Raw genomic sequence first — 25,057 nt, forward strand, 5'->3', positions numbered from 1 at the left:
AAGTTATTAAAAACATAGGGGAGTACGACTATCTAATCGAACAGCCGCATAAACGGCCCAGAACTATACATCATAATGTTAGATGGTAGTTCTTGTATATATTTTATTATTTTCAACTATTTAATCTAGATTTTGTTTCATGTATCATCCTTTTCATCTTACTAATGTACGATACTGTAAATATACGATAATGTGTAAAAGATATGCCAAAATTTAGTTGCTATTATAGCTTATCCAACGAAGACTTCATCTGTGGCCGATATAAGTCGCCACCCCTGATCAACTTCTTCACTACTGAAGACTTTGCACTTTTATTACAAGTGCACAGGACTTTTCCAGTTTATGGAATTTAACGAACTTTTACAGGTCCTTAGGGGATTGATAAACATATAGTGGTAAATGCCCTCGGGTCGAACACCACTTAACGAATGATGATCTCCGATCTCCGATTGTTCGAGTAGAATCTGTCTGATATCTGAGACCCGACGAAGGAGGCTTACCCGGATATTTACCGGCCTCAAGGCAAATACTCTCGACACACGAGTGGTATTGACGAATGAAGGGTTATTGTAATTGGCTATTTATCGCCGTACTGGTTATTTTTTGTTATCATACTTTTACGTATGTTGTAATTGCTATGTGAATGAGTTTGGGGAAGTTTTTACAAAATATTTACGACTCTTCTCTTTAGTGTTATAGTATAGTAGCAAGAACTTAAGATTATCATTATACATACGCGTGCATTAAAACTAATCAGTCTACTCAAAAAATGCATTAGATATATGATTTTACTCATGCATTATTTCTTCGTACATACACAAATAGAAATATATATTTCTGGCATATATGTATATAATATTTGGAGTGTGCAGTAGTTTTTAAAATGCATGAAATTTATGAAATCAGATTGAAATCTGTGTTATATTTTATTATCTATTTAATGGAGAGATACTTATTACTTATTTATTACTGAATTAATGGAGAGATTCGTTTTATTATATTACGGTTTTATTGTCAAGTGGAGTAATCTTTGAAATATTATAAAAACTGTATAATGGATTGTTTTGCTAAGCAAGTTTTTTCCGAACATTACGCTCTGTTAACTCTTTGTTGAATATGTCCACTGTATTATGAAAAGAAACCTGCATTGTATTAAAAACATATTTCCCTAAAAGATTTAAGGAAGACAATTATTATTCATTTTCTCAAATACTTGTTTTTATATATTATGTAATGAATGTGGAATTTTTATGATTGCAACCTTTGAAATCAATCAAAAATAAATATTTAGGTCAAAAGAATTGTGTATGTAAAAAAACTTGTTCACATATATATTTTCATGTTAACAGAATTTGTTTTTATATATAATGAACAATTATGTCAGAGTTCATCAATGCAGAGATTCCGTGTTGATTTCTACGATATTTGTCCTTACAATCAATCATAAAACTGCATATTTGCAAAAAGTATAGATATATTTTCTTTGAAAATAAAAGTAAGACTGTTAAGTAGTGTCTTAGATATCAATTGTTTTATCTTTATTTACAAATTAGGGCGTAATCGGCAGATTACTGAGAAAATTTAGATGACTAAAAACTAAGGAATTTTGAATGCGAGAATGTTAGATAATTTTAGATACAGATTTTATTGCTTATTACTATATTTAACTACACTTATTATTGCAGCTTATGTAAAATTTACTGTTTCTGTTTAAAAAGTTGTTCTTTTTTACATCTTTTCACTTTTATGAAGAAAGTTGGAAAGCAGAATTATGGTGCAACATTTATTTCATATAATGCCTGCAGAAAAGTAGGACCAATTATGATGTAACAGGAAAAACAAGGAAACCAACAATTTTAAGGAAGTATCTGCAGATATCAATTTTAACAGCTAGGTATATTATCCTAAACATTAGTCAAGGTGTAACAAATTTTTAACTTTTTGACCCATTTGGGCACCTAAATTATAGACATAGTGATCTTATAGATTCAAATAATTAGATATTAATAAGTGGTCTTCAACCTGTCTCCTATATCTTGCACAACCAGATATTTCACAACTCACTTTACATTTTCACTGCCATCTCCTTTACAGTTTCCAATGGACTCATTTTTTTACACTGAATATATATGTACTTCTATCTACATAATCTATGTAGTCATCATATGATTGTTTCTTTTATTTATGTTTTATTTCTTAAGAAATTGATATGATTTTAAAAAAGGACAACATTTATATTATAAGAAAATGATTTAATGAAGGTGACCCTTTTCTTTTTACAATGAAAAAGAGGACAAAAAGCGAACAAAGCAGGACATTTGCGTCTTCACAAAACTTTTTTAAAGCAGTCACACGAACTGTAAAACGACTAAAATACAAATAAATTGTTGTTATTATTACTTCTACATCAATTGGCATGGCAGATGATGCCATGTTTATTGCATTTGACAAAATATGTGTATTACAACGTATGCCTAGTGTTTTCTTTTAGAGTAAATCTGGTAATTTTTCATAGACATTATTTACTCCTTTTGCATCTTTTCCCCCCAAAATTTGTATTTATATTATCTGCTGTTAGTGCAACAACTTTATATTTCAAATTGTTTTCATTTATTACTCTGTATAGATGGTTCACCAAAATTTCTTCGCCCTCAATAGACTTTAAATTAAAAATTTTTATGTGAGTGCTCTTGTTAACATTATAATATCTTACTAGTATTGGATACAATTTTGTTTCATTATGATTCGATGCCTCAGATAAAACTGTTATAAATACTGCATTTTTCAAGTCTTCTGCAAGTATATTGTCACAATTATTATACTCAGAGTATAATAATTATACAGTGAAAGGAAATTTGTATTTGCATCAGATGTAAATGTGAACTATAATATTATAGACACATTAAAATAAACAAAGTAAAGTGCGCAAAAGTGTGAGGATGCATGACAAGTGTGGCTGCGTGATGTTTTGATATGCCCAGAATGTGCTGTCTGTGCATTTTATAATCATGTTTTTTCGAACTGCACTATCACCTGACCATTGACATGTAACATTTCGAAGCAGCATCTTTAACTAATACAGAGATAAACAGATTAGTTGTAAAATATTGAAAAGGAAGACAGTTGGGAGGACACTTCTTGAAGAAGGACAGAGTCTACCAAAGGAGGACAATTGGCCTCCTTGCATGGTGGTTCGCATGTAACATTCTTTTCATTGTTACCTCCTGGGGCATAGCTAGAGGGGAGTGAGGGTAGACATATGTCCCTTGGCTCCCCCCCCCAAGGGGAGCCAAACTGATGTTACTAAATTTTAAAATTAAATATTTTCCGTTCTTAGCAAACAAAAAGGGGTGCGAAAACTTCAGCTGGGCACTGAAAACCTTACCTATGACTTTGGTTACATTATCAGCTTTAAGATTTTCCCCAGGCAGATTATTATAATTCTCATACTGTCTTCGGACTAGTTGTAAGACATTTTAGCTCTGTGTATTCCTAAGCATATTTCGTTTGTGATAAAATTTTCGTGGTGAATCATTTCCATAAGTTTCTTCAGAGTATCAGGTATGAGTCAACATTTCAGACATTAGCATCATATTCTGAAACATAAGCACAGAAGCTAACCATACAGAAATAAATGCCAATGATGATTTAATAGCTGTCCTTTAAAAAAAAAAAAAAGTATTCTATATAATATCCTTTAAAAAAGGTTAGTTTTTCTATATAAATTCACCTTAGCTGCTTCATTACTTTTTACCGTTTTGTCTTATTAAAGATTTTACAGCAGTGCTGTTCTTTTGCAAAGTGGAGATCTGTATTAAATTTCTATTTTTTTAGATATGTACTGTTAAATATAATTTAACAGAAATTCAATTATCCTTCATCCTCTCAACATCAGTTTTTACTATTCACTTATATATTCTGATGGACAGAATGAAACCCCCAAAAGGCGAAAAATAAAAATAAGTAATAATAAAGAAAAGGATTTAAAATAAGCCATATTGTGATAAATATGATTATTTTGTCATTTTATTTATAATAAAGGAATAAAATACTGTTTTAAAAACAAAACAGACTATGGAATGAAATTACATAGAAAAAAATTTCCATAAAAAATGACAAATGGTCAAATCAATAATCATGTTTTTCCTGAATATATAAACCTTCATATCCAGCATATAAAATTTTAATAGAAATTTCTATCCAGCAGTAAGAAGCAATCCAGCATTGACCGAAAATGGCGAGGATGAGTCATGTTAAAGATGTTTGATATTTATTGTATTTTGTGTAACGATTGTAAGTTATATATTTCTTAAATGCAACTTATATCATAAGAGCTTGCTTTTGTTTGCATAAAGGCACAAATCCACATACTATTGGACGTACATCCATTTTGATGTTTTCAATGAAAGCAAAAATACCAATCTGCAGTTTGAAAAATTAATCTGGCTATTTAATTATGATCTGTACATTACTTATAATAAGTATAACATATAACACATATGAAATTTTATTATTGTACAAAATCTTTGGTAAAACAATTTTGGAAACTTCTGAAAGTTAACAGTAATTCTGAGAACATAAAAAAGCTTTATTATTGAGCATTAATAATATGTAGTTATTTTCTTGTTTGAGCAATCTAAAAGCTATTAAAAGAAACAGAAATTGAAAAATCATCAGGAATCATTATATCGTTATCTTAGGGAGATTTCATTACATTTAATATAACTTATGTAATAGTTTACTATTTATATATGTATATGTGCTATTTCATCACTGTGTGCTAACATAAGTTGTCAATAACAATTATTAAATGCAGTGGTTTGTGAAATGGTTAGAAGTTTTGATTTTACTGCTTACTTATTTATAATTATTGATCATTTTTAACAGTTACAGTGAAATCATTGGGGCAACCACTTCCTGAAAATGAGTAATGTTTCTATTATCATAAATCAAACTTCACAGAATTTATTTTTAAATATTAAACTTTAAATATCTCTATAAGATGATGGATTCCATGAAAGATAAAAGCCATGGATGCCCATCTTGTAGAGATTTCACTGTGTAGATATTTAGTTATTGCTATTTCATTACTCATTATTTGCTTCTGCTCTCTCACATAAACTATATGCATGATGCTTAAAAGATTTTCAGAAATATGTTTAATAAAAATTTATAATTTTAATCCAATAGTATATATTATTAATTTTTTTCACATTTCAGAAATGTTTAATATGGAATTTTTATTTACTTTCTCAAGGGGGGGAAAACTTAGCATCATGATGTGTTAATGAAATAAACATCCTGAATTTTTTATTCATACATAATTTGTCAATGCATGATCTCAATGCAAGTTCTCAGATTTAATATTTAAAAATTATGGAAATTTTTAACTTTTTTTAAAATAAAAATTCTTGTTTTTAATGTAATGAATCTCATTGCTAATGTTGGAAATAAAGATAAAATTGTACCTAACAGATGGGAGATTTCACTGATATGAAGTTATGAAATTATTCCTGTTAGCATAGAGCTTCTGATAATAGTATTCAGACTTACTAATACTATTTCTAATATCTAATAGTTTGAAAAGACAATAGAACTTTGTTAATTCAAAATTTGTGATAATTTAAATTTAGATATATCTTTCCCTGATGAGTTGTTTTAAAAATGGATACTAACTTTTCTTCATAAATCAAACATAACTTTGATAATTCAAAATTTGTGATAATTTAATTTCCTCTTTCCCTGATGAGTTTGTAGAGGCATTAAGTTATTTTAAAACAGGAGACATGAAAAATGAGCAATGCCCTCACCGGGAATCGAACCACGGACCTCTCGAATATCCGCCAAGCATGCAGACCACTACACCACGAAGGCACACTAAGAAGCTGGGAGAAATACGTTGTATACTCCACCTTTTAAAGGGCACTGGGGATTAAGGGATTCAATCCCCAAATTCTGATGGTGGAGAATCGTCATCAACCATCATTTTTAGTTCAGGCGGCACTGTAGAGATATTGTTTTTTTTTTTTTTTTATGCAGGACAAGTAAAAAATTAGCGACGCCTTCACAGGGACCTCTGGAATACGTGGCCAGCGTGCTGACCACTACACTACGAAAGCATGCTAGAAAGCTGGGAGAATTACCTTATACACTTCCCCTTTTAAAAGGTGACTGAGGTTTTATAGGACCCACTCGCCAAATCCTGGGTGTGGAGAATCATCATCCACCACTCTTTTAGTTTGAGTGCCACTTTAGAGACATTATGTATTTTTTGGAAGCAGAAAAGATGAAAAATGAGCAATGCTCTCGCCGGGAATCCAACCACGGACGTCTGGAATACGCGCCCAGTGTGTAGACCATTACATCATGAAGGCATGCCAAGAAAGTCGGAGAAATACCTTAAAATTTTTATCAAAAATGGATACTAACTTTTCTTAATAAGTCAAATTTCCTTGGCTGCTGTAATGAAAATTTCAATCAAATTTTCAATTTACTCAAAATTCAGAATTTTGAGTAAGTTTATTTTTCCCCCTACTTTTTCCTATTTATCCTAAATTCATAGAAGTTGTTCTAACTTCTCAGGAGATTCTAATCGATTGAAACCTGGGATGTTAACAAATATGTAGAAGTCTTCGGTAAAAAGTGAACTTCCCCTTTTCGTCCTGACAACCAACTAAAATATTGTAACATGAATACAAGCCAGTATCTCAAAAATCCTCCACAAAAGCATCCCTTCCATTAGCAGATGTCCCTGACACACTTTAAGTTAAATAAAACACTTCGAAAAACTTAAATTACCTTGGTATGTAATTTAAGTTTTTCGAAGGCAGTGTTTCGTAAATATTCAATTTTTTTACACATAACAGTAATATTTGTAATAAATATTTAGAGATATCATGTATCATACAGCATTATTTATTAGGAAAGAACACAATTCTTGGTGTAAGGATGCTAGCATATGAGAACACTGCAGCTTGGTTTCTTGATCAATGCTATATCTTTTGGTACCTCTAAATTTCAATAGTAAATTATTAGTGCTATGTAACTCTTGATCACCTTGGCATTAATTAAATCACACTGTTTCCTTTGCTTGGTCCTAATACTTATGTAATGTGCCGTATATGATTTCAGAAAAAAATCCAAGCTGTTGTCAAACTGAAATGAGAAGCAATGATATAAGAAGCATGATTGCCAGTGCCCAACTTAGCCTAAATGGGGACTTTACCAAAAACTTTTTTGGGACCCTCCTATGCTTTACTGCTTCAGTAATAGACACACGAACTTTTTAGATATATTTAAATTTTTATAGTAATAAACTTTCTAGTCGATTAAGAGCCCTTCTGTGCTGTGGGGGCCTGGGGCAACTGCCCCGTATGCCCTTGCCTTAGTCAGGATCTGATGATTACATAACCTACAAAGTACATATTTGAGGACTATATTTCCCACCTATTTGAGTCCCTACTGTCATACTTTGCTTTCTTCCTTGAAATTGGTATTACACTGCTAGCTGCTCAACTTACTATACCATGACTGTGGCATGCAACAAATGTCAAATTTGCCTAAAGTACTACATGGTGGGATGTGCAAATAGTTAATGATCAGTATTCTAGCGCATGCACACAAAGCAGGTATGAATAACATCTGCATTGTGTATAATTGTAAAGTCACCACGATTTTCGATTAGAAATCGCAACTGAACATCGGTCGTTTGAGTATTACGCCTACGTATTATAAACGAAAAACTCCTACCAGCACCTGTCAGAAATCGACTGCTCCAGGATTGGAGGGTTTATCGGTTCACTAGCGCCTAGAGGACAGCCATATCTTTTCGTCTCGGCTTTTGCGGGATTGTACAATCACTTCACGTGCCCTGAGTCAGGAATTTGGCTCCTCATGTTCAGGACTACAAGTGTCTGCACAGACCGCGCTATGACGTCTGCAGCACCACGAACTGTTAGGACTGCGACCGTTATTGCGGGTTTCAATTGGTGACGCAGCAGAGACAGGCGTACATACCAGTAGATTGACGAACGACGATATTGGACACAAGAGTACCACCACATCCTCTTTGTAGAGGTTCTGCTTCAACATCATGATGAAACTCGGTTCTGCGTCAGCCATCATGATGGACGTATCCATATATGGAAGTGTAGCAATTGTAACGCCCAAAAGCAGAGTACTTTAACCATCAGCTGTGTGCATTTAGAATAATTATATGATCATCATGAAACATGCAAGAGGAATGAGAATACAGAAATGAAAATACGATGGAAGCCTATGAGTCTACTCTTAGTCACCATGCATGATTGGTTTCAAATTGATTGAAGAGCATACTTCGGAACACTCTTTTGCAAAAAATCCAAGCACCATGAAGGAAGTGGTTGTTTTTGATGAAATTGAATATATGTATAACTGATACACAGGTAATAAACTGATTAAAAGGTCAAGGTTATAGTACCTGTTCATGGCTTACAATCACCCATTGAGTGTTCAAGTTAGTAGTTGGTCGAACCTTCTCTGGCGGCAATGCATGTTTGAATTCGTCGAGGCAAGGAATGGTAGAGGTTCCTAATGTCATCCTGCGACACATTCTGCCAAGCATTCATCAGTTGTCGCTCCAGATCTGCGATATTTTGTTCTGCCCGAATCTGGCGGCCTACCATGCCATAAAGATTAAAATAGTTCCGACCCGGCAATAAGCCATACAGTATTGAATGCTGTGACACCAAAGGGTGTCTAAAAACTATTTAGCGATCACTCAGCCCGAGTCAGACCTTGGTAGTATCATTACGAATCCCTACCGCGCCTGAGCGCGCACTGAACAGAACGGTGCTTCTAGTCCTGTGAAGGCCGCTAATTTTCTCCATATTCCACTCCCAACGTATGCGCAGAATAAGTGAGCAGCGTGGGGGAGGTCAGGTCCAATTAACCCGCATAAGTAGAGCAGCCAACTCATGCATTGCCGCCTCTTCCCTACATCGACGAAGGACCCACGGAGAGGGACTGATAAACATGGCCCAAGAGCCCTAAAAGTGAACTCCTGACGATTGAAAAATAGACAACTGTAAAAGAGACAACTATTCACTGACGGCAATGAAATTATGCTCTCGGAAATATCTCTTTGCAGTACAGTGTTTTCATTGATAAGTCTGAAAACAGCTATTAGCACTACAGCTTACCACAATATCGCTGCCGATCACATTCAATCAGGACCAGGATCGGAGCCTGTGCAGCCGTACCGGGCGGTAGCACTTAGGGAAGACAAATTTTTTAGAATTTAGGGCGGCACTGGGTGGCAGAAGTTAAGACAGTAAAGACTGCACCGTGTGGCAAAGAACCTGCCATTGGCCCTGCGTACACTCCTTCATTGATGCTATTCCACCAGATGCTAATGTTAACTTTCAAGAGAACGATAGTCACCGTGCATAATTGATCTCATATTGGCTGAAGAGCATATTTCGGAACATAAATAGTTTCCGTGCCAACTCAATTCTTTGGTTTCAATCCCACAAGCACTTTCAGAAACAAAATTGAAACATAATTTCGAAACTTGCTGACAAGAGTTTTTAATTGTTGATCAGGTTTATGCGCGTTGTCAAATGGTTGTAACTGTCGTCCTAACACGCCTCATGCATACATATCACTTTTGGGAAAAAAAACTGAAGATCTGGCAAGCAAAAGGGAGGTTGTAATATTAAACAGACATTCCTTGGAGGCGTTGGCCGCATGCAGCTGGCTATTATCTTGCTCAAGGATGATCGCTGACGAATGCCATAGTTTTGGCAATACAGAAGTTGGCAGGATCTTGTCCATAAATCATTGGGCTTTTAAAGTGCTGCGAAAGATCAGTAAAAATTTGGTTATTAAGTAAGAATTTGGCTGCCTAGATAATAATGCCAGTATATACAGAGCTATGGTTGTTTTACGTTGACAAAGGGTACACAGCTCACTCGGACTTCTATGCTGAATTAAGGTAAGCCAATCTTCTTTCACGTATGAATCCCAAGCTAACGAAAATCATAATTCATCGCAGAACATGATCCAGTTCTAACCCGATACATTCGAAAATTATCAGCCGCAACACCAGAATAAACGTTACTTTCAATGCCCCCTCTCCGGGGATCTACGTCGGAAAATCGGGAAGCTACTGTCTAAGATCTATACATAGGCAGTTTCTGCCACGTATAATCAGTCTTTACAGGACTAGAACATACGTTCATTCAGAGGATGGTTCAGGACCATATGGCCCCATTCAGGACCTGCAGGGACCATATGGCACTGTCTTGTCTGCCTATTCACTGTAGGTAGCAACATGGTTAGATATGAGGCGTTTTCATTGGGTCGTTGGCTCTTCGGTCCTCTGGTGCACTTAGTAGATGGAACAACACATCAAATATAATCATTTCTACCGGACTGGTACCCAATTGGAACTTTTATTGACTGAGCGTTATCGTTCGTGCAATGTAATATATCTAAAGCCCGTAGGAACCCGCGGGAGTTACGTCCGCCTGAATGGTCTCCTGCAGATCTGAGGATTTTTTCTGAAAGTTAATCCAGGGCAGGAGTTCGTCTCCAGTGTTCTATTCTGCTCTCCATGCCTAGGAGTTATGGATATTGCAACAGACGCCGAAAATTCAAACCACCTTTCCTTACAACACTGTTTTTTAAAACTACACGTCTAGAGTTTGTAGCTAAGTGATGCTGAATGGTAGAAGCTTTCAACTAATTTGCAGTAACTCTTGCTATCCCACAATCCTTCCCAGAAACTGCCATTCTAGCTCTGCGTCTGTCCTTTTGGTGATTCTGAATGCCTTATTGTAATACTTAGTAACAATATAGTTCTAACTGTATTACACTCTTGTCAGAATTCTGGTTCTCAGGTCAGACGATGCATCAGTAAGATCAGTCCGTTCCCATGAAAGTGGTAATGCAGTCGCTGTCGAATTTATTCATTTGGATTATATTGAGTATTCGGATACATTCTCATTAGCTAATGCAAACAAAACTGTGAAATAAGTAGTCAAAGTTATAGAACGTTGGCACGTTAGTCGATATGCTTAACTGAATAAACCTTGCTCAGGCAGTTTTAAGTAAGACAAGAGAAGGCTTATATAAGCACACTGCTTTTTTCGGGAAATGAGCTTGTCTTCACCTACACTGCTGGCCATTAAAATTGCAACACCAGGAAGGAATGATATGACGAACGATAAAAGCACGTGAAAGGAAGAAGAGATTTGGTATGCAAATGGATTAGAATTTAAGCGCATGCAGGAGGGAGAAAAGACATCTGACGCATTGCATAAAAAATGTTGTATAGTGGATTTCTCATTCGAAACGCGCTTTGTACGGCCAGAGTTTTCTCAGAATATAGTGTTATGCCTCAAATATTAAGACGAAATTCCTACCAGCAAGAGTCGGAATTCGGTAGAGGCAGGATTGTTTCCCATAGAGAGTGTGGATTATCGTTCCGCGATATCGCCCGTCGCACTGGTCGACATCCAATCACTGTCATGCGAATATATAATCAATGGGTTGCTGAGGGTCATACTGAACGGCATGCAGGATCTCAACGCCGTCTCCTGACTAACGCTCGAGAGGACAGACATATTGTTAGGTTAGCCTTGAAAAAAACCGCACAAACACATAACGAACCATTAGTTAGGAAATGTGTATGTTTGTAGTACGCCGAGTATCCGCTCGTACGGTGCTTCGACGTTTGCAGCAGAGCAGTGCTTAAATTGCACCGGAGCCCAGCTCTGGTACTTCTCAATTTTTAAGCTAAATTACAATTCTAGCCGGAGTGCACCGGAGCCCTAAATAAGAAGGCTGCGGCAATTCTTTTATATAACTGAATAACAATTTCCATAGAAATTTTAACTCGAAAATTTTATTTTTAGCAATAAAATTATATTAAAAATCGCTTATGACATTTTAATTTGTTGCTTTACATTTATTTTAGTTTTAATTATTTCAATAAATAATAATTAATTATATAATAATTATCAATTAAATTATAATCAATTATATAATAATTGTTAATTGAATAAAATCTATACACTTTAATTAAATAGCTATTAATTAATTTGATTATAATTAACTGTTTAATTTAAAAATTATTAATGAGTTTAATAGTCATTTAATTAATTTATTTACTTTTATTGCTCTTTGCTGGCGGTCTTCCATAAGGCTCCGGCGCTTATAATTTTAAAATTTAAGCCCTGCAGTGGAGTGAACTATCAACACGATGACCGCTACTTTGGCTTCCCTTGAAAATGCAGCATAGAGAGAGACGGTGATTCTGGTGCACCAAACGACAAAGCTGGATAAAAGAATGTCACAATGTTGTCTTTTCAGACATGACCCTGTTCAGCGTGCGATATTCTGATGGCCGTATATGTGTCTGGAGGCAGCGAGGAGACTGCACGTCGTATACCATACAGTTTACGTGCAATAAATATCTTTTTTGTATTTGCTTTTCTTCACGGTGTTGCTATTTTAATGGCCAACAGTGTACTACTGAAGTGTTCCTAACCGAAACATGTTTCGTTGAAAACTGCGTCTCGCCTAGCTAGCGAGATAATTTTATACTTAAATGAAAATGTTTCGTTTGAAGCACTGTTTCTCGTTTGATTTCTCCAAAGAGAAGGTTTTCATATAAGTCAACTGATCAAACAATAATTATATATTCGACGTTGTATGCATAGATGTTCTTTCTGCACCTTCCCACGCATTGACCGTATTCTCAAATTGCACATTAATTCTTCTAACACTACATTTCCTGAATGTTTACGCCAGCCCAGAAATTTTATGAGTCATTCATTTTAAGTAATATAGTCTGCTTCTTATTCGATCTATTATTTTTCTTCCAGTCTTTTTTAAATTGCTAATTCTTCATCAATTTAATACATAGCACTGTTGATTTATGTCATAGTGAATGAACTTCATTGCATTTTTCTGTGATTACATTTCGCTTATTTTGTGACATTGCATCCCCTTTTTTTGCCAGAAGCAATGAACTGTTTGTGTTTTCTGAAATATAAATCCTAGATAATTCATTGCTATGCAGCAACTTGATCAATATGGTTCAGAACCGACTCACTTGTGCCAAGATTCGAATTTCAAATAAGCTATTTTTTACTGTTATGCTTAAGCACATTAAGGACACTTGAAATCTGTCAGTCCAAAAGTGCTCTGATGTGGATGCTAGAAAGGAAACAAAAGGTGTAAACCACAGGAATCTGTCTTTTCGGGTTTTATGTATCGAATCTAAGAAATAATTACCTATACTGCTGCAACATAAACACCACAAGTAACAGGTATAAAGTTGCACTATTATGATTATTCAAGATCTTTCCGCATGTAAAGACTCAGAATAAGTTAACACCACACTTATTGATATGCATAATATAAGCAAATGATAATCTCCTTTTCATCGAGTTAGAATGTCATACAATAAACAGTCCATGTTTAAAAGCATCTAGCTAATTTCCTGGTCTTAATTCCATATCAAGTAGAGTTAAACCTGACTTATGCAACTTGAAGTTACATGTTTTTTTAAATCATTTTTTAAACTCCAATATATGCATACAACCAATGATTGCATAAGAACTCTGATGGACAAGTGGTATAAGCAATGTACTAACTTACATTTCACAAAAATTTAGACCAGATTTTATGACAGCAATATAACTAAGAATGCTTTAGATGTATGGAAAAAATTTAATGTTGTAAAGGGCAAAATTATTTTGTTTCCCAGTTGCTTAATGATTTCACTCCTATAGATACATATGCCAGTATTGGGCTCAAACACTACTCCTGCATATAATGCAGGAGTAATGTCTACATGAGAGTGGAGTAGGTCAAACACTACTCCTGCATGTATATTTAGTTTATTAAATGAAAACTTTAGTTATCTTCCCTTTTTTAAGTGTATTATGTAAATATAAATAAATATATATATATTCAGAAACAGGTTTGAAACATATTCACATAGATATTAGATTTTTTTATATGTACATATACAGTATTCTTTATTAGTTCAAAACTGAACTTCACAATATCATCTTCTAAGACACAGGTTCCCAAACTTTTCCATGTCTAGCAGTTCTAAAAAATTATATTCTTGCAGCCCCTAACAAAGTTTCTAGGGAGGGTGAGGAAAAAGAAAACAGTTATGTAATCAAATTTTAATAATAATAATAATAATAATAATAAAAAGGAACTAAAAAAATATTACAAAATTTAATATTTGCATAAATTTTTCAAAACAATAATTAATAACTATTTCTGTTCCTCTGTATTGGATATTTTTTTCCATATTGTGGCACTTTAATAGCAATTCACATATCTGCTTGTGCATCCAAGTGATTTCTGAATTTTGTTTCGATTGACAAAAGAGCATACTTCACAAAGAATTCCTTCACATGCAGAAAGGCATCATTTCTTTTGTGATTGTTTTCATGTCTTCACAGAACCAAGACATCTTCCATTATAGCAACACTATGCTGTAGCACCCAGACAGGATAGTAGTTAATGACGCTGCCTATCATACCAAAAGGTTCGAGTTCAAATCCCAAAGAAGGCATGGATGTTGTAATGTAAGTGTGTAATGGTTGTTTAGCAAGGAGCATTAAAAGCAGAAGGTGAGGCAAAATCCTTGAGAGGTTGGTGGTAGGAGACTTTCTGACCACATTCAGAGCATTCTTCTTCAAAATTCCATTTTGGTGGAAGCTTAGTACTTAGCAAGGCCCAGCAATACCTAAAGTACCCACTTAGATATACAGGTGCTGGTTTTCCTTCAATCTGTCAGGTACTAAAACAAGCTTATTTTTGTTGCCCATCAGTTATTATGAAGGGACAAACAAACATAAGCTTGATTTAGGTAATTCTGATTATAGATGCTAAAATATACTTTATGAACATAAACTCTTTAGAACAAAACAATTTCAATAAATATCTATTTGATTTGAATGCATTCAAACATCATATATACTAATATTTTCAGATTTTTTACCATACAATGTTTACAAGAGAAGGATTCGGGAGACAATTACAAATTATTATTATTTTACAAATCTCTGAAAGCTTTTTATCAGTTTCAAAATTATTTGAATGACACTATTTTGAATTTACTTAAAAAGTCATATTTTCATCCTTTGACTGAGATGCTCGCATGTATGTATTCTGACTCAACACAAATTCAAACATTAAAATAAAAATAACATCAGAAACATATATTATACAATTTAATTCAATCTAATACATTATTACTAGAAGTAAATTAAAGAGTATAAAATTTTAAAATACATATGCAAAATCTGATGTGCACATCACATTACTTATTAAATTATACAAAAACTGCAGATTTTGAAATTTAAAACACTGCTCAGTCTTTGTCACATGGGAGTCAAACTTCTCATAATTTCATTTTTTATAATGAGTATAAAAATGTCCCAGATATTTTTGCAGACATAAGGAAGCTGAAGCTGGAGATTGCATTAAAATAAATTTCGTTATTTGTCAAAAATAATTTTTTAAAAAAAGTTTTACATCGCCAAAACACAACTATTTTCATCATTTAAAGCATTTCAATGATAATTGGGAGTATAGACTAGGGCCAATGATTGTGAAAATTAAGGCTAGGTAAAGGTGTGTGTGGGTATATTTGGTGTTCTGGCAATTACAATAAAAAGAGAGATGCACAACTATAGCAGTCCCATATACAACAAACATTCTACGGCTAATCTTTTTTAGTTATGTGAGATAAATACATATGTATGTACAGACATCATTGAAAAATTCCTTTTGGAAAAGAAGTCATTTATTCTGTGCGTATATACAGATGTTATGCAAAATTATGCATGACTGTTTGCCAGGAAATGCTCCAACGGTTGAATGTTGATCTGAACCTTCTGGAGAAAAAGGTGACTGGTGATGAGACCTGGGTCTACGAGTACGATCCTGAGTCGAAGTATCAAAGCTCAAAATAACACACTGCTTCCTCTCCGAAGCCCAAGAAAGCTCGCATGAGCAAGTCGCGTGTGAAGTGCATGCTGATTGCTTTTTTAATTGTGAAGGAGTGATTCACAAGGGTTTGTTGCTTGTGGACAGACTGTCACAGGTGACTTTTATGTTGGAGTGCTCCGCCACTTGAGGGATCGAGTCCGCCCGGCGTCTGGATTCTGCACCACGACAATGCACCCGCCGACGTTTGAGTCAAGTTCAATGTGATAACACTGACGCAGCCACCCTACAGTCCCGACTTGGCTCCAAGTGACTTTTTCCTCTTTTCCCGAATCAAGACAGTCCTAAAAGGAAAGCGATTCGACCCCATCCAACAGGCTTCGACGAGAGCCCTTGACAGCATGACACTCGAGGCCTTCCAGAAGGGCTACGAACAGTGGAAGGCACGCTGTGTTGATGCTGAAGTATTATATTTTGAAGAATTTTAGTCCGCTGTATTTAAATGTCCAATAAATTTCTATTTCAAGGTAAGTCTTTAAACTTTTGATTCACACCCTGTATAATGATTGCATTACATTAAGATATATATATATTTCTTACTTTGACCTAAGTGGGTCATCAGCAGAAAACTGAATATTGAACTGAGCTGCCCAATATTCAGCTGGGATCAATCCATTAAAATGGATTCCCATATGCCAGCTCTAACAACATTTTTCAGCCCCTTTTTCTGAAAATGTGTTTGGTTACTTGATAAAAGCTCTAATTTATTGTCCTTGGAAAGTTAGAAACAATATCTCACCTAAACTGACAACACTGTTCTATATTTTGAGTGAAACATTTTCGCCCTACGTGAATCCAACCATTAGGATCTGGAGGAGCAGATTTCCTGAAAGGTGGAGGAAACATATCGTTTACCATTGCACAAAAAGAAATTTACCAATTCTTTAATAATTCATGAAATCTCAAAATTACTAAAAAGAAATAACTGTTATGAAAAATGGATGCCGCATAGGGTACAAATGATTACGATTCACCACTAATGAATTATCATTTACCTCAAGAAAGAAGACAATTCAGAATTTTCCTTTAGGTTCTTTTGAGTAACAGCTACAGATGAACATTGGTGAAATTCTCTTTTAAAAAAATTAATTTCTATGAAATGAAGAATAATAATTTAATGAAATGTACACGACTTGCAAAAATATAAATAGTAATGTTTGATTAAGCATACAAGAATTTATGATTTACCTTGGATCCGTTTAATAGTTCAAAGATGCTACATGCTTTGGTGAAACCAGGCAAGGCTTCCTATGGGAGATAGAAGCATTATGCTTATGAGTAATTTCATATCCACATCCTAAGAAATTAATCTTGATAAAAGCTCTAATTTATTGTCCTTGGAAAGCTAGAAACAATATCTCACCTCAACTGACAACACTGTTCTATATTTTGTGTGAAACGTTTTCGGCCATGAATCCAACCATTAGGATCTGGATGAGCAGATTTCCTGAAAGGTGGAGGAAACATCTTGTTTACCGTTGCACAAAAAGAAATTTACCAATTCTTTAATAATTCATGAAATCTCAAAATTACTAAAAAGGAATAACTGTTATGAAAAATGGATGCCGCATAGGGTACAAATGATTACGATTCACCACTAATGAATTATCATTTACCTCAAGAAAGAAGACAATTCAGAATTTTCCTTTAGGTTCTTTTGAGTAACAGCTACAGATGAACATTGGTGAAATTCTCTGTTCAAAAAATTAATTTATATGAAATGAAGAATAATAATTTAATGAAATGTACACGACTTGCAAAAATATAAATAATAATGTTTGATTAAGCATACAAGAATTTATGATTTACCTTGGATACGTTTTACAGTTCAAAGATGCTACATTCTTTGGTGAAACCAGGCAAGGCTTCCTATGGGAGATAGAAGCATTATGTTTATGAGTAATTTCATATCCACATCCTAAGAAATTAATCTTGATAAAAGCTCTAATTTATTGTCCTTGGAAAGTTAGAAACAATATCTCACCTCAACTGACAACACTGTTCTATATTTTGAGTGAAACATTTTCGCCCTACATGAATCCAACCATTAGGATCTGGATGAGCAGATTTCCTGAAAGGTGGAGGAAACATATCTTGTTTACCATTGCACAAAAAGAAATTTACCAATTCTTTAATAATTCATGAAATCTCAAAATTACTAAAAAGGAATAACTGTTATGAAAAACGGATGCCGCATAGGGTACAAATGATTACGATTCACCACTAATGAATTATCATTTACTCAAGAAAGAAGACAATTCAGAATTTTCCTTTAGGTTCTTTTGAGTAACAGCAGCAAATGAACACTGTTGAAATTCTCTGTTCAAAAAATTAATTTATATGAAATGAAGAATAATAATTTAATGAAATGTACACGACTTGCAAAAATATAAATAATAATGTTTGATTAAGCATACAAGAATTTATGATTTACCTTGGATACGTTTTACAGTTCAAAGATGCTACATTCTTTGGTGAAACCAGGCAAGGCTTCCTATGGGAGATAGAAGCATTATGTTTATGAGTAATTTCACATCCACATCCTAAGAAATTAATCTTGATAAAAGCTCTAATTTATTGTCCTTGGAAAGTTAGAAACAATATCTCACCTCAACTGACAACACTGTTCTATATTTTGAGTAAAACGTTTTCGCCCTACATGAATCCATCCATTAGGATCTGGATGAGCAGATTTCCTGAAAGGTGGAGGAAACATATCTTGTTTACCGTTGCACAAAAAGAAATTTACCAATTCTTTAATAATTCATGAAATCTCAAAATTACTAAAAAGGAATAACTGTTATGAAAAACGGATGCCGCATAGGGTACAAATGATTACGATTCACCACTAATGAATTATCATTTACCTCAAGAAAGAAGACAATTCAGAATTTTCCTTTAGGTTCTTTTGAGTAACAGCAGCAGATGAACACTGTTGAAATTCTCTGTTTAAAAAATTAATTTATATGCAATGAAGTATAATAAATATCAATTTAGAGCAAAGAGTTCATGAACAAAAATTTATAGATTCTGTAGTACTTCATGCATTTGCATAAAAAAGCTACCTTGTTTGAAGTTGCTGTTCAGTTTCTGAAGGAGCTTTCACATTCAACTGTGATGGCAGTTTCCTGTGGAATAAAATAATTATGATTACACTTTTCTGCATTATTTTGTAAAAAAACAATTTTAGAGCATCAAAGCTAAAGTCAAGCTGTAAAATGCACTGCAAACTATCCTGTATGCTGTTTTTTCCCTTTATTCTGTAGCTTATATATGTTACTGTTTAAATACTATTTTTCCATAAGCAATTTATTAAATAGAACAGCCACACAGTTTCTGAGGTAAGTTTGACAGCTATGCAAAAATTAAGGCCATGGGGGGATGCGTTTTCTCCCCTCAGCAGTGATGATTCATTAGAAGATGCTCTCCTCTGCAGTGACTTTAGGCAATATTTTCAGCAATCAGAAGATTAACTGCCTAGTAGGCTGTATTATTTTCTTAACAAATATTAAATGAGCAGCTGGTAAGTTATAACATATATACATAAACACTAACAATAATGCATGTATTTAATAAACTCAGCCATTTATGACGTTCAGATTTTCAGAAACCAGAAGAAATACATACTAATCACTAGCAAAAATGCCATTTATTAAATTAAGACTGGCAAAGGACTGATTCTTTTGTACCAAAATATCCTACATGTACATATAAAAATTCTCTGTACTTCATCATTCACTTTCAAATTTGCCGTTATCTTAATAGATGAGTCATTTGCAGCATGTTAGAATCATAGGACAAGGACTGATTTCAAAGTGATGCACTTTAAAAAGATTTATTATAAACACACACAAATATTTATCTGATTGTAATTCTTTGTGCATGAAAGTGATCTGTAGTCACAAGGTTAATGTCTTTTAAACAGCTACAGTTTGAAACAAATTGATGTTTATCACCTGTGTAATCCCAACAGAACATATAAGACAAATAAAATTTACTTGCCTAATTTTTTATTGTGAATGGAAAAATTACTTATTTTCCAAGAAAATATCTCAAGCTTGCCACAGAAATAAAGAATTTATTTCAGAGTTTGGCAAAGTGAAATTTAAAAGTGTGTTTATTATCAAGTAGATTACATGCAAATGTGATTTCTTGCATTGTAGCCGTCAAATAACATGGGAATGGATAGCAAGTTAAACTTTTTTTGTGTGAAACAGAACTTTGCACTGAGTATCTCTAACCATATTTCTACAAACAGAAATAATTTTGCAGTTGAATATGGATTTTTTTTTCTAGTGTTTGAACTTGCATGAGAATAGTTGTGTCATCAACAAAGAAAATTTGAATTTTACAGTGTTGGGAAGAATAATAAGCACATATATAATAAAATAAGGAACTCAGTCTTGGGCCTCTTGTTCTGTAATCTGCCTCTGCACTGAAATGATCCATAACAGATAAAAATTCCTCATTAAAGAAGCCACTACATAAGCCTTTGAGAACATTAGAAATTTGAATGTTATTGACTGGGTGATTACGTTCTCCAGCTGTCACAACTAAATGCAATAACTGCTTTATCAAGGAAGCATTAAGTTTTTTCAAGAAAACAATATACAATTTGTATTCTTAGGCACTGAATTTTACTTGTCAAATTTCATTACTTTAAAAAGAAAAATGAATAAAGATTTTGATAGTTCAACAGTTGCTTAGTATGATTCAGAAATTCATAGCTTGGCTGACAAACAGATTGCTTAAATATTTAATGCCTTGCTGTAAAAATATTTCTTTGTGTTTGAATTTCGAAGAAGGAAAGAAATTATATATATATATATATATATACATACCTCGACAGAGCTGATTCAGCAACAACTTCAGAATACAGAGGAGAGGCTGAAGATGTTAAAATATCGCTGCCGCCATCACAGAGAGGAGGAAAATCCAATGAACTTCGAAGCTCTATTTTACTGGTACTTTTGGAACTCTCAGTTAAAAGTTGCGTCAAAACTTGAACAAACAGTGTAGCTAACTGCCGTGTTCCTGCTGCATTCAAATGCAGCCCATCCAGAGCCATGCATCCACTCCAGTCACGAGATGACATGCAGAAGGTTACATTATCCAGCTCTTCACAGAGATCAATCATTTTTTCATCAAACTGAGAACTCTTGTTGTTGACAGAGCGCAGTCGAGGTCGCAATTCGTCTCTCTCATTATAAGTTAAATACTTCGAATCCACTCTGGGCAAAATTCCTGATATGACTACCCGCGCATACGGATTCACTCTACTCACTTCCCGAATTAAACTTTTATATTTTAAGACACTGTCATCCACAGTAGAATCCATATTATTGGTCCCTACATGAAAAAGGATACAATCGTATTCATTAAAGGATGAAATTTTTTTGGTCAACCTTTCTATTGTTATGCCCGGAAACGCGAGAGCATGCAGTTTATTATCATACAGCTGAGACGGTAAATATTGGTACATATATTTAATCATGGAATCACCGGTTATCAGAACCTTCATAGTCGATTACAAGTTATAAAAACTTCAAAATTACAAGCCCGTTACAACACGCCGAACAACCTAATATTAACAATACTACTACGAACAACGACAGATTGAACAAAAGCTTGGCTACTTTTGAACAATGCACTTGGCTCTAAAATTTATTCTGGTAACCTTACATTGCATCAGCGATTTCGAAAGGCATCATGGGAAAAAGTACACATTTTTCGGTAAACTTCCGGTATTAGGGACTCAGTTATCTGTAAAATTCGTTCGAGTACGAATGATGCGGTTTCTATGCGAATAAGAATGACAGACAGACAGACAGACAAAGTAGACAGATGTCTTGTTTTGCACCCGCTAAGTCTTTCTGCACCGATGGGCGAAAAATCAAGCATAGGTGCGAAGGAAAGGTATATAGAAAGAGGGGCAATTTCGTATTTGAGGAGAGTAAAAAGGAACTTCGTACATTTTGTACGAGTTCAAAAAGCCAGAAAGAAAAGATGGGACAAAATAAAATTTAAATTAAATGGCCCAAAAATAATAGAGGGGAAAAAAAAGGGCCTATAGAAAGAAAAGGAAAAGAAGTAGAAAATACCCTAAAATACGATTGTGTCCATGAGCGTAATTAAGGAGTTCATCTGCAAAAATGCGTGTCTTTAAGAAGCAAACTTTAGCTAAGTTAAAAAATAAATAAATGAATGAATGAATGAATTCCTACATGGTAATGTGTATGCCGTTATCTTGAGACCTAAAGGCCCGTCTACACGTACCGATTTTATCGGCCGACTTTCTCGCAGAGGAACAATTTTCGGGATGTGCGCATGCGCTAAAAATCTGTCATGTTCTCTGCGACGATTTCAGAGCTAGTGTTCACCGCTCACTAGCCGACGATAAAATCGGCGACTCTAGCCAATTAGATTGCTTCCAGAGATCACGTGCTTTTCTCTCTCATTTTGGAAACATGGCGCTTTTTCGTTGGAGCGAAAATCAAATTTTTCAATTGATTGATTTTTATAGAGACCATGCTGTGTTGTGGGACACAAATAACATAAATTATAAAAATAAAAAGTTAAAGGATTCCCTTATTTTGGTAAGTTATCTTCCCGTTACTTTATAATCAAATATTTTTTTATTCGTGATGAAAATTATTTTATGTTGGTTAAACAAATTACAGCTCAATTTAATACAATATTGCTCAATTTTATTAGCTGATTAACTGATGTATCAATATGATTACAGTTTTCAGAACTGTATTAGTATTTTTTAATTATTCAGTATCATACGCTATTTTAAGATTTTGCATATTTATATTTCTTATTTGAAATTTTTGTATTGAAATTACACTATTCCTTTCTACTATAGTAATCTTTATTCTTCATTTGTTCTTTTTACTCATATTGTTACGGTTTTCATAACATTATTGTCTATTTAATTAATAGTAAAGGTTATCATTTAAAGCACAGTAGTTATTTACTTTTTCTCAAGCATGGTTATTTTAACATTTCAGGACTTAAGTACACAAATATACGTTCCAGAAAATGAAATTAAAAAAAAATGGAGTAATCTGCGTACTCAATTTACAAAGGAGAAACATAAAGAGAAAAAAAATTATACATCTGGTGCAAGCACTGCAATGCAGTACAAATCGGCATGGCAATTTTACACATCGTTACAATTTTTAAGTGATGCCGTGTCCTTAAGGAATACTGTGACTTCTTTGGTAAGCCATTTCTTTTTAAATTTATATAATTTGGCTTTTAAAGTAAATAATTTCCCTTTACTATTTGAAAATTTATAGAATTGTTTTTAATATAGGCAAAATTTTAACAGTTTTTGTGATAAATAAAATAATATTGTTATACATACTTAGCTGTGTAAATTATATTAGCCAAATGTGCTAAAATCTGTCGACCATGAGCATAACAATACTTTAGGCAACCATGCTCATAAACATTCCTTCAGTCAAGCAACATTACCCTCATTCTTTTTCATTTATAAAAATTTGCCAAACTTGAGGTGGTTACGCTAATATGTTAAGTACTAAAAAATAAAACACTTATGAATTTTCAAAATGCTTCTCTAACTTTTAGCGTTATTCTTTTCTCAATGTACACAGTGATCTGTTTTCACTTAAAAAACCAATAAATTGCATAAACTTGTACTGCACATCAACTGTTTACCGAACACATATCATCGCTGTTTGTGTTAACAGTTTTGTGAGAAAATACTATATTCTGCAGAATTTTTACTGCAGTTTCTTCCATTGCTGGCAGATTCCACAAGTGATATTTTAAAAGTAAGTTAAAGGTTCCCAACTCCCCAAAAAAATTACAATGTCTGTCAAAATCATTAGAATTCCAAATACAACAAAAATAACACAACAATTAAAACATTGCTTGACTGAAGGATTTTTATGAACAGGGTTGCCTGTGAAATTTTTATGTGCAGAGTATGGCAATTTTTATTAAGGTGGTTGAGATAATATGCGACTACCTCTAATTTAAAAATATTAATAGAGAAACATGAATTCTTATTGCATTTTAAGTAATTATTACTATCAAAATCTTACTCATATTGTTCAAGTTTTTACAAGTAAATGAAGTCCAACCCCACTTCACATTGAAAAGTTATAAAAATATGGGATGTACGTGCACAGATACTGTTCTTTTAAAAACACTCAAATTATTTCTTTTTACTGTAGTAATTATTAGCTTTGCTTTCTTCTCAGTTTATATATATATATATATATTTGTAAATTATATATATATATATATACCATTTTCAATGATAAACTTATATTCACAGCTAAATCAGACATAAGTTAGTCAATATTTTGTTACTTTTAACATACTTAAACATAAGCATTAACTTCTTATATATTTTCTTTTAAATATATGTATTGCATGTTTTTATTGATACCAAATATGCTACAACTTAGACTACAGAATTACGAGTTTTTTTCGTATTCTTATTCAAGATATTTGATTATTCAACTTTGATATCTCTTGAAAAATCAAGCTTAGGAAATATATTCATGATCCTTATAAATATTTATTTCTGCATGTTTTCCATAGCTTGTTAATTCTGATTTGTTATATATGAATGAATGATAGCTGAAAAATAGTAAAAATTAAAGTGTTATTTTAATTTTCAGGATTTTAATGATACTTCTACACAAGAAAGAAGTGCAGAAGTTACCAGACATTCTGAGATGTTTGGCATCAACGATTTTGAAGACACTGAAGAGACACAGAGAGAGGAAGAGTCACAGAAAGAACTATGTCATTCACAAACACAGCTAAAAAGACACACATCAAACACTACAACTTCAAACAAAAAACAGAAACACAATCACATTTACACAGCAGCCACAACAACACTTGAAGAAATTTCTACAATATTAAAATCAAAAAACACTACTCCAAATACATTTACACAGTTCGGTTCCTTTGTTGGTTCCGAACTAAGTCTAATCTGTGACCCTCAACTCCTCACAGACACAAAATATAAAATATACCAAATTTTCAC

General features: G+C 33.6%; 1 protein-coding gene and 1 long non-coding RNA gene across 2 annotated transcripts; both read right to left on the bottom strand.

Annotated features, from left to right (window-relative positions):
• Nucleotides 1-17,391: 17,391 nt before the first annotated feature.
• Nucleotides 17,392-18,117, bottom strand: LOC146993836 (uncharacterized). The gene is made up of 3 exons (XR_015043815.1): nt 17,833-18,117; nt 17,640-17,717; nt 17,392-17,470 (listed from the first exon to the last, which is right to left on the bottom strand). It is a non-coding gene; the product is annotated as an uncharacterized LOC146993836 (long non-coding RNA).
• A 659-nt stretch (nt 18,118-18,776) lies between these two features.
• LOC146993837 (platelet-activating factor acetylhydrolase IB subunit alpha2-like) lies at nt 18,777-21,586 on the bottom strand. Its single transcript, XM_085826409.1, has 3 exons — nt 20,865-21,586; nt 19,089-19,151; nt 18,777-18,968 (listed from the first exon to the last, which is right to left on the bottom strand). Exons 1-3 carry the CDS (start codon nt 21,542-21,544, stop codon nt 18,887-18,889), a joined length of 825 nt encoding a protein of 274 aa, XP_085682535.1. The 5' UTR covers nt 21,545-21,586; the 3' UTR covers nt 18,777-18,886.
• Nucleotides 21,587-25,057: the final 3,471 nt, after the last annotated feature.

Source organism: Stegodyphus dumicola, chromosome 11 (genome assembly GCF_044657685.1).
Source record: "Stegodyphus dumicola isolate Sdum_Otavi_A_Nest chromosome 11, ASM4465768v1".
Classification (NCBI taxonomy): Eukaryota; Metazoa; Arthropoda; class Arachnida; order Araneae; family Eresidae; genus Stegodyphus; species Stegodyphus dumicola.

What these genes read in the sequence shown, in the direction of transcription:
- LOC146993837 (XM_085826409.1), bottom strand. Translation starts at nt 21,544, where the DNA reads ATGAAGGTTCTGATAACCGGTGATTCCATGATTAAATATATGTACCAA. An exon ending in GCTGAATCAGCTCTGTCGAG is followed by an intron (nt 19,152 to 20,864) that starts GTATGTATATAT and finishes TTTATTCCACAG; the next exon opens with GAAACTGCCATCACAGTTGA. An exon ending in GAACAGCAACTTCAAACAAG is followed by an intron (nt 18,969 to 19,088) that starts GTAGCTTTTTTA and finishes TTTTTTAAACAG; the next exon opens with AGAATTTCAACAGTGTTCAT.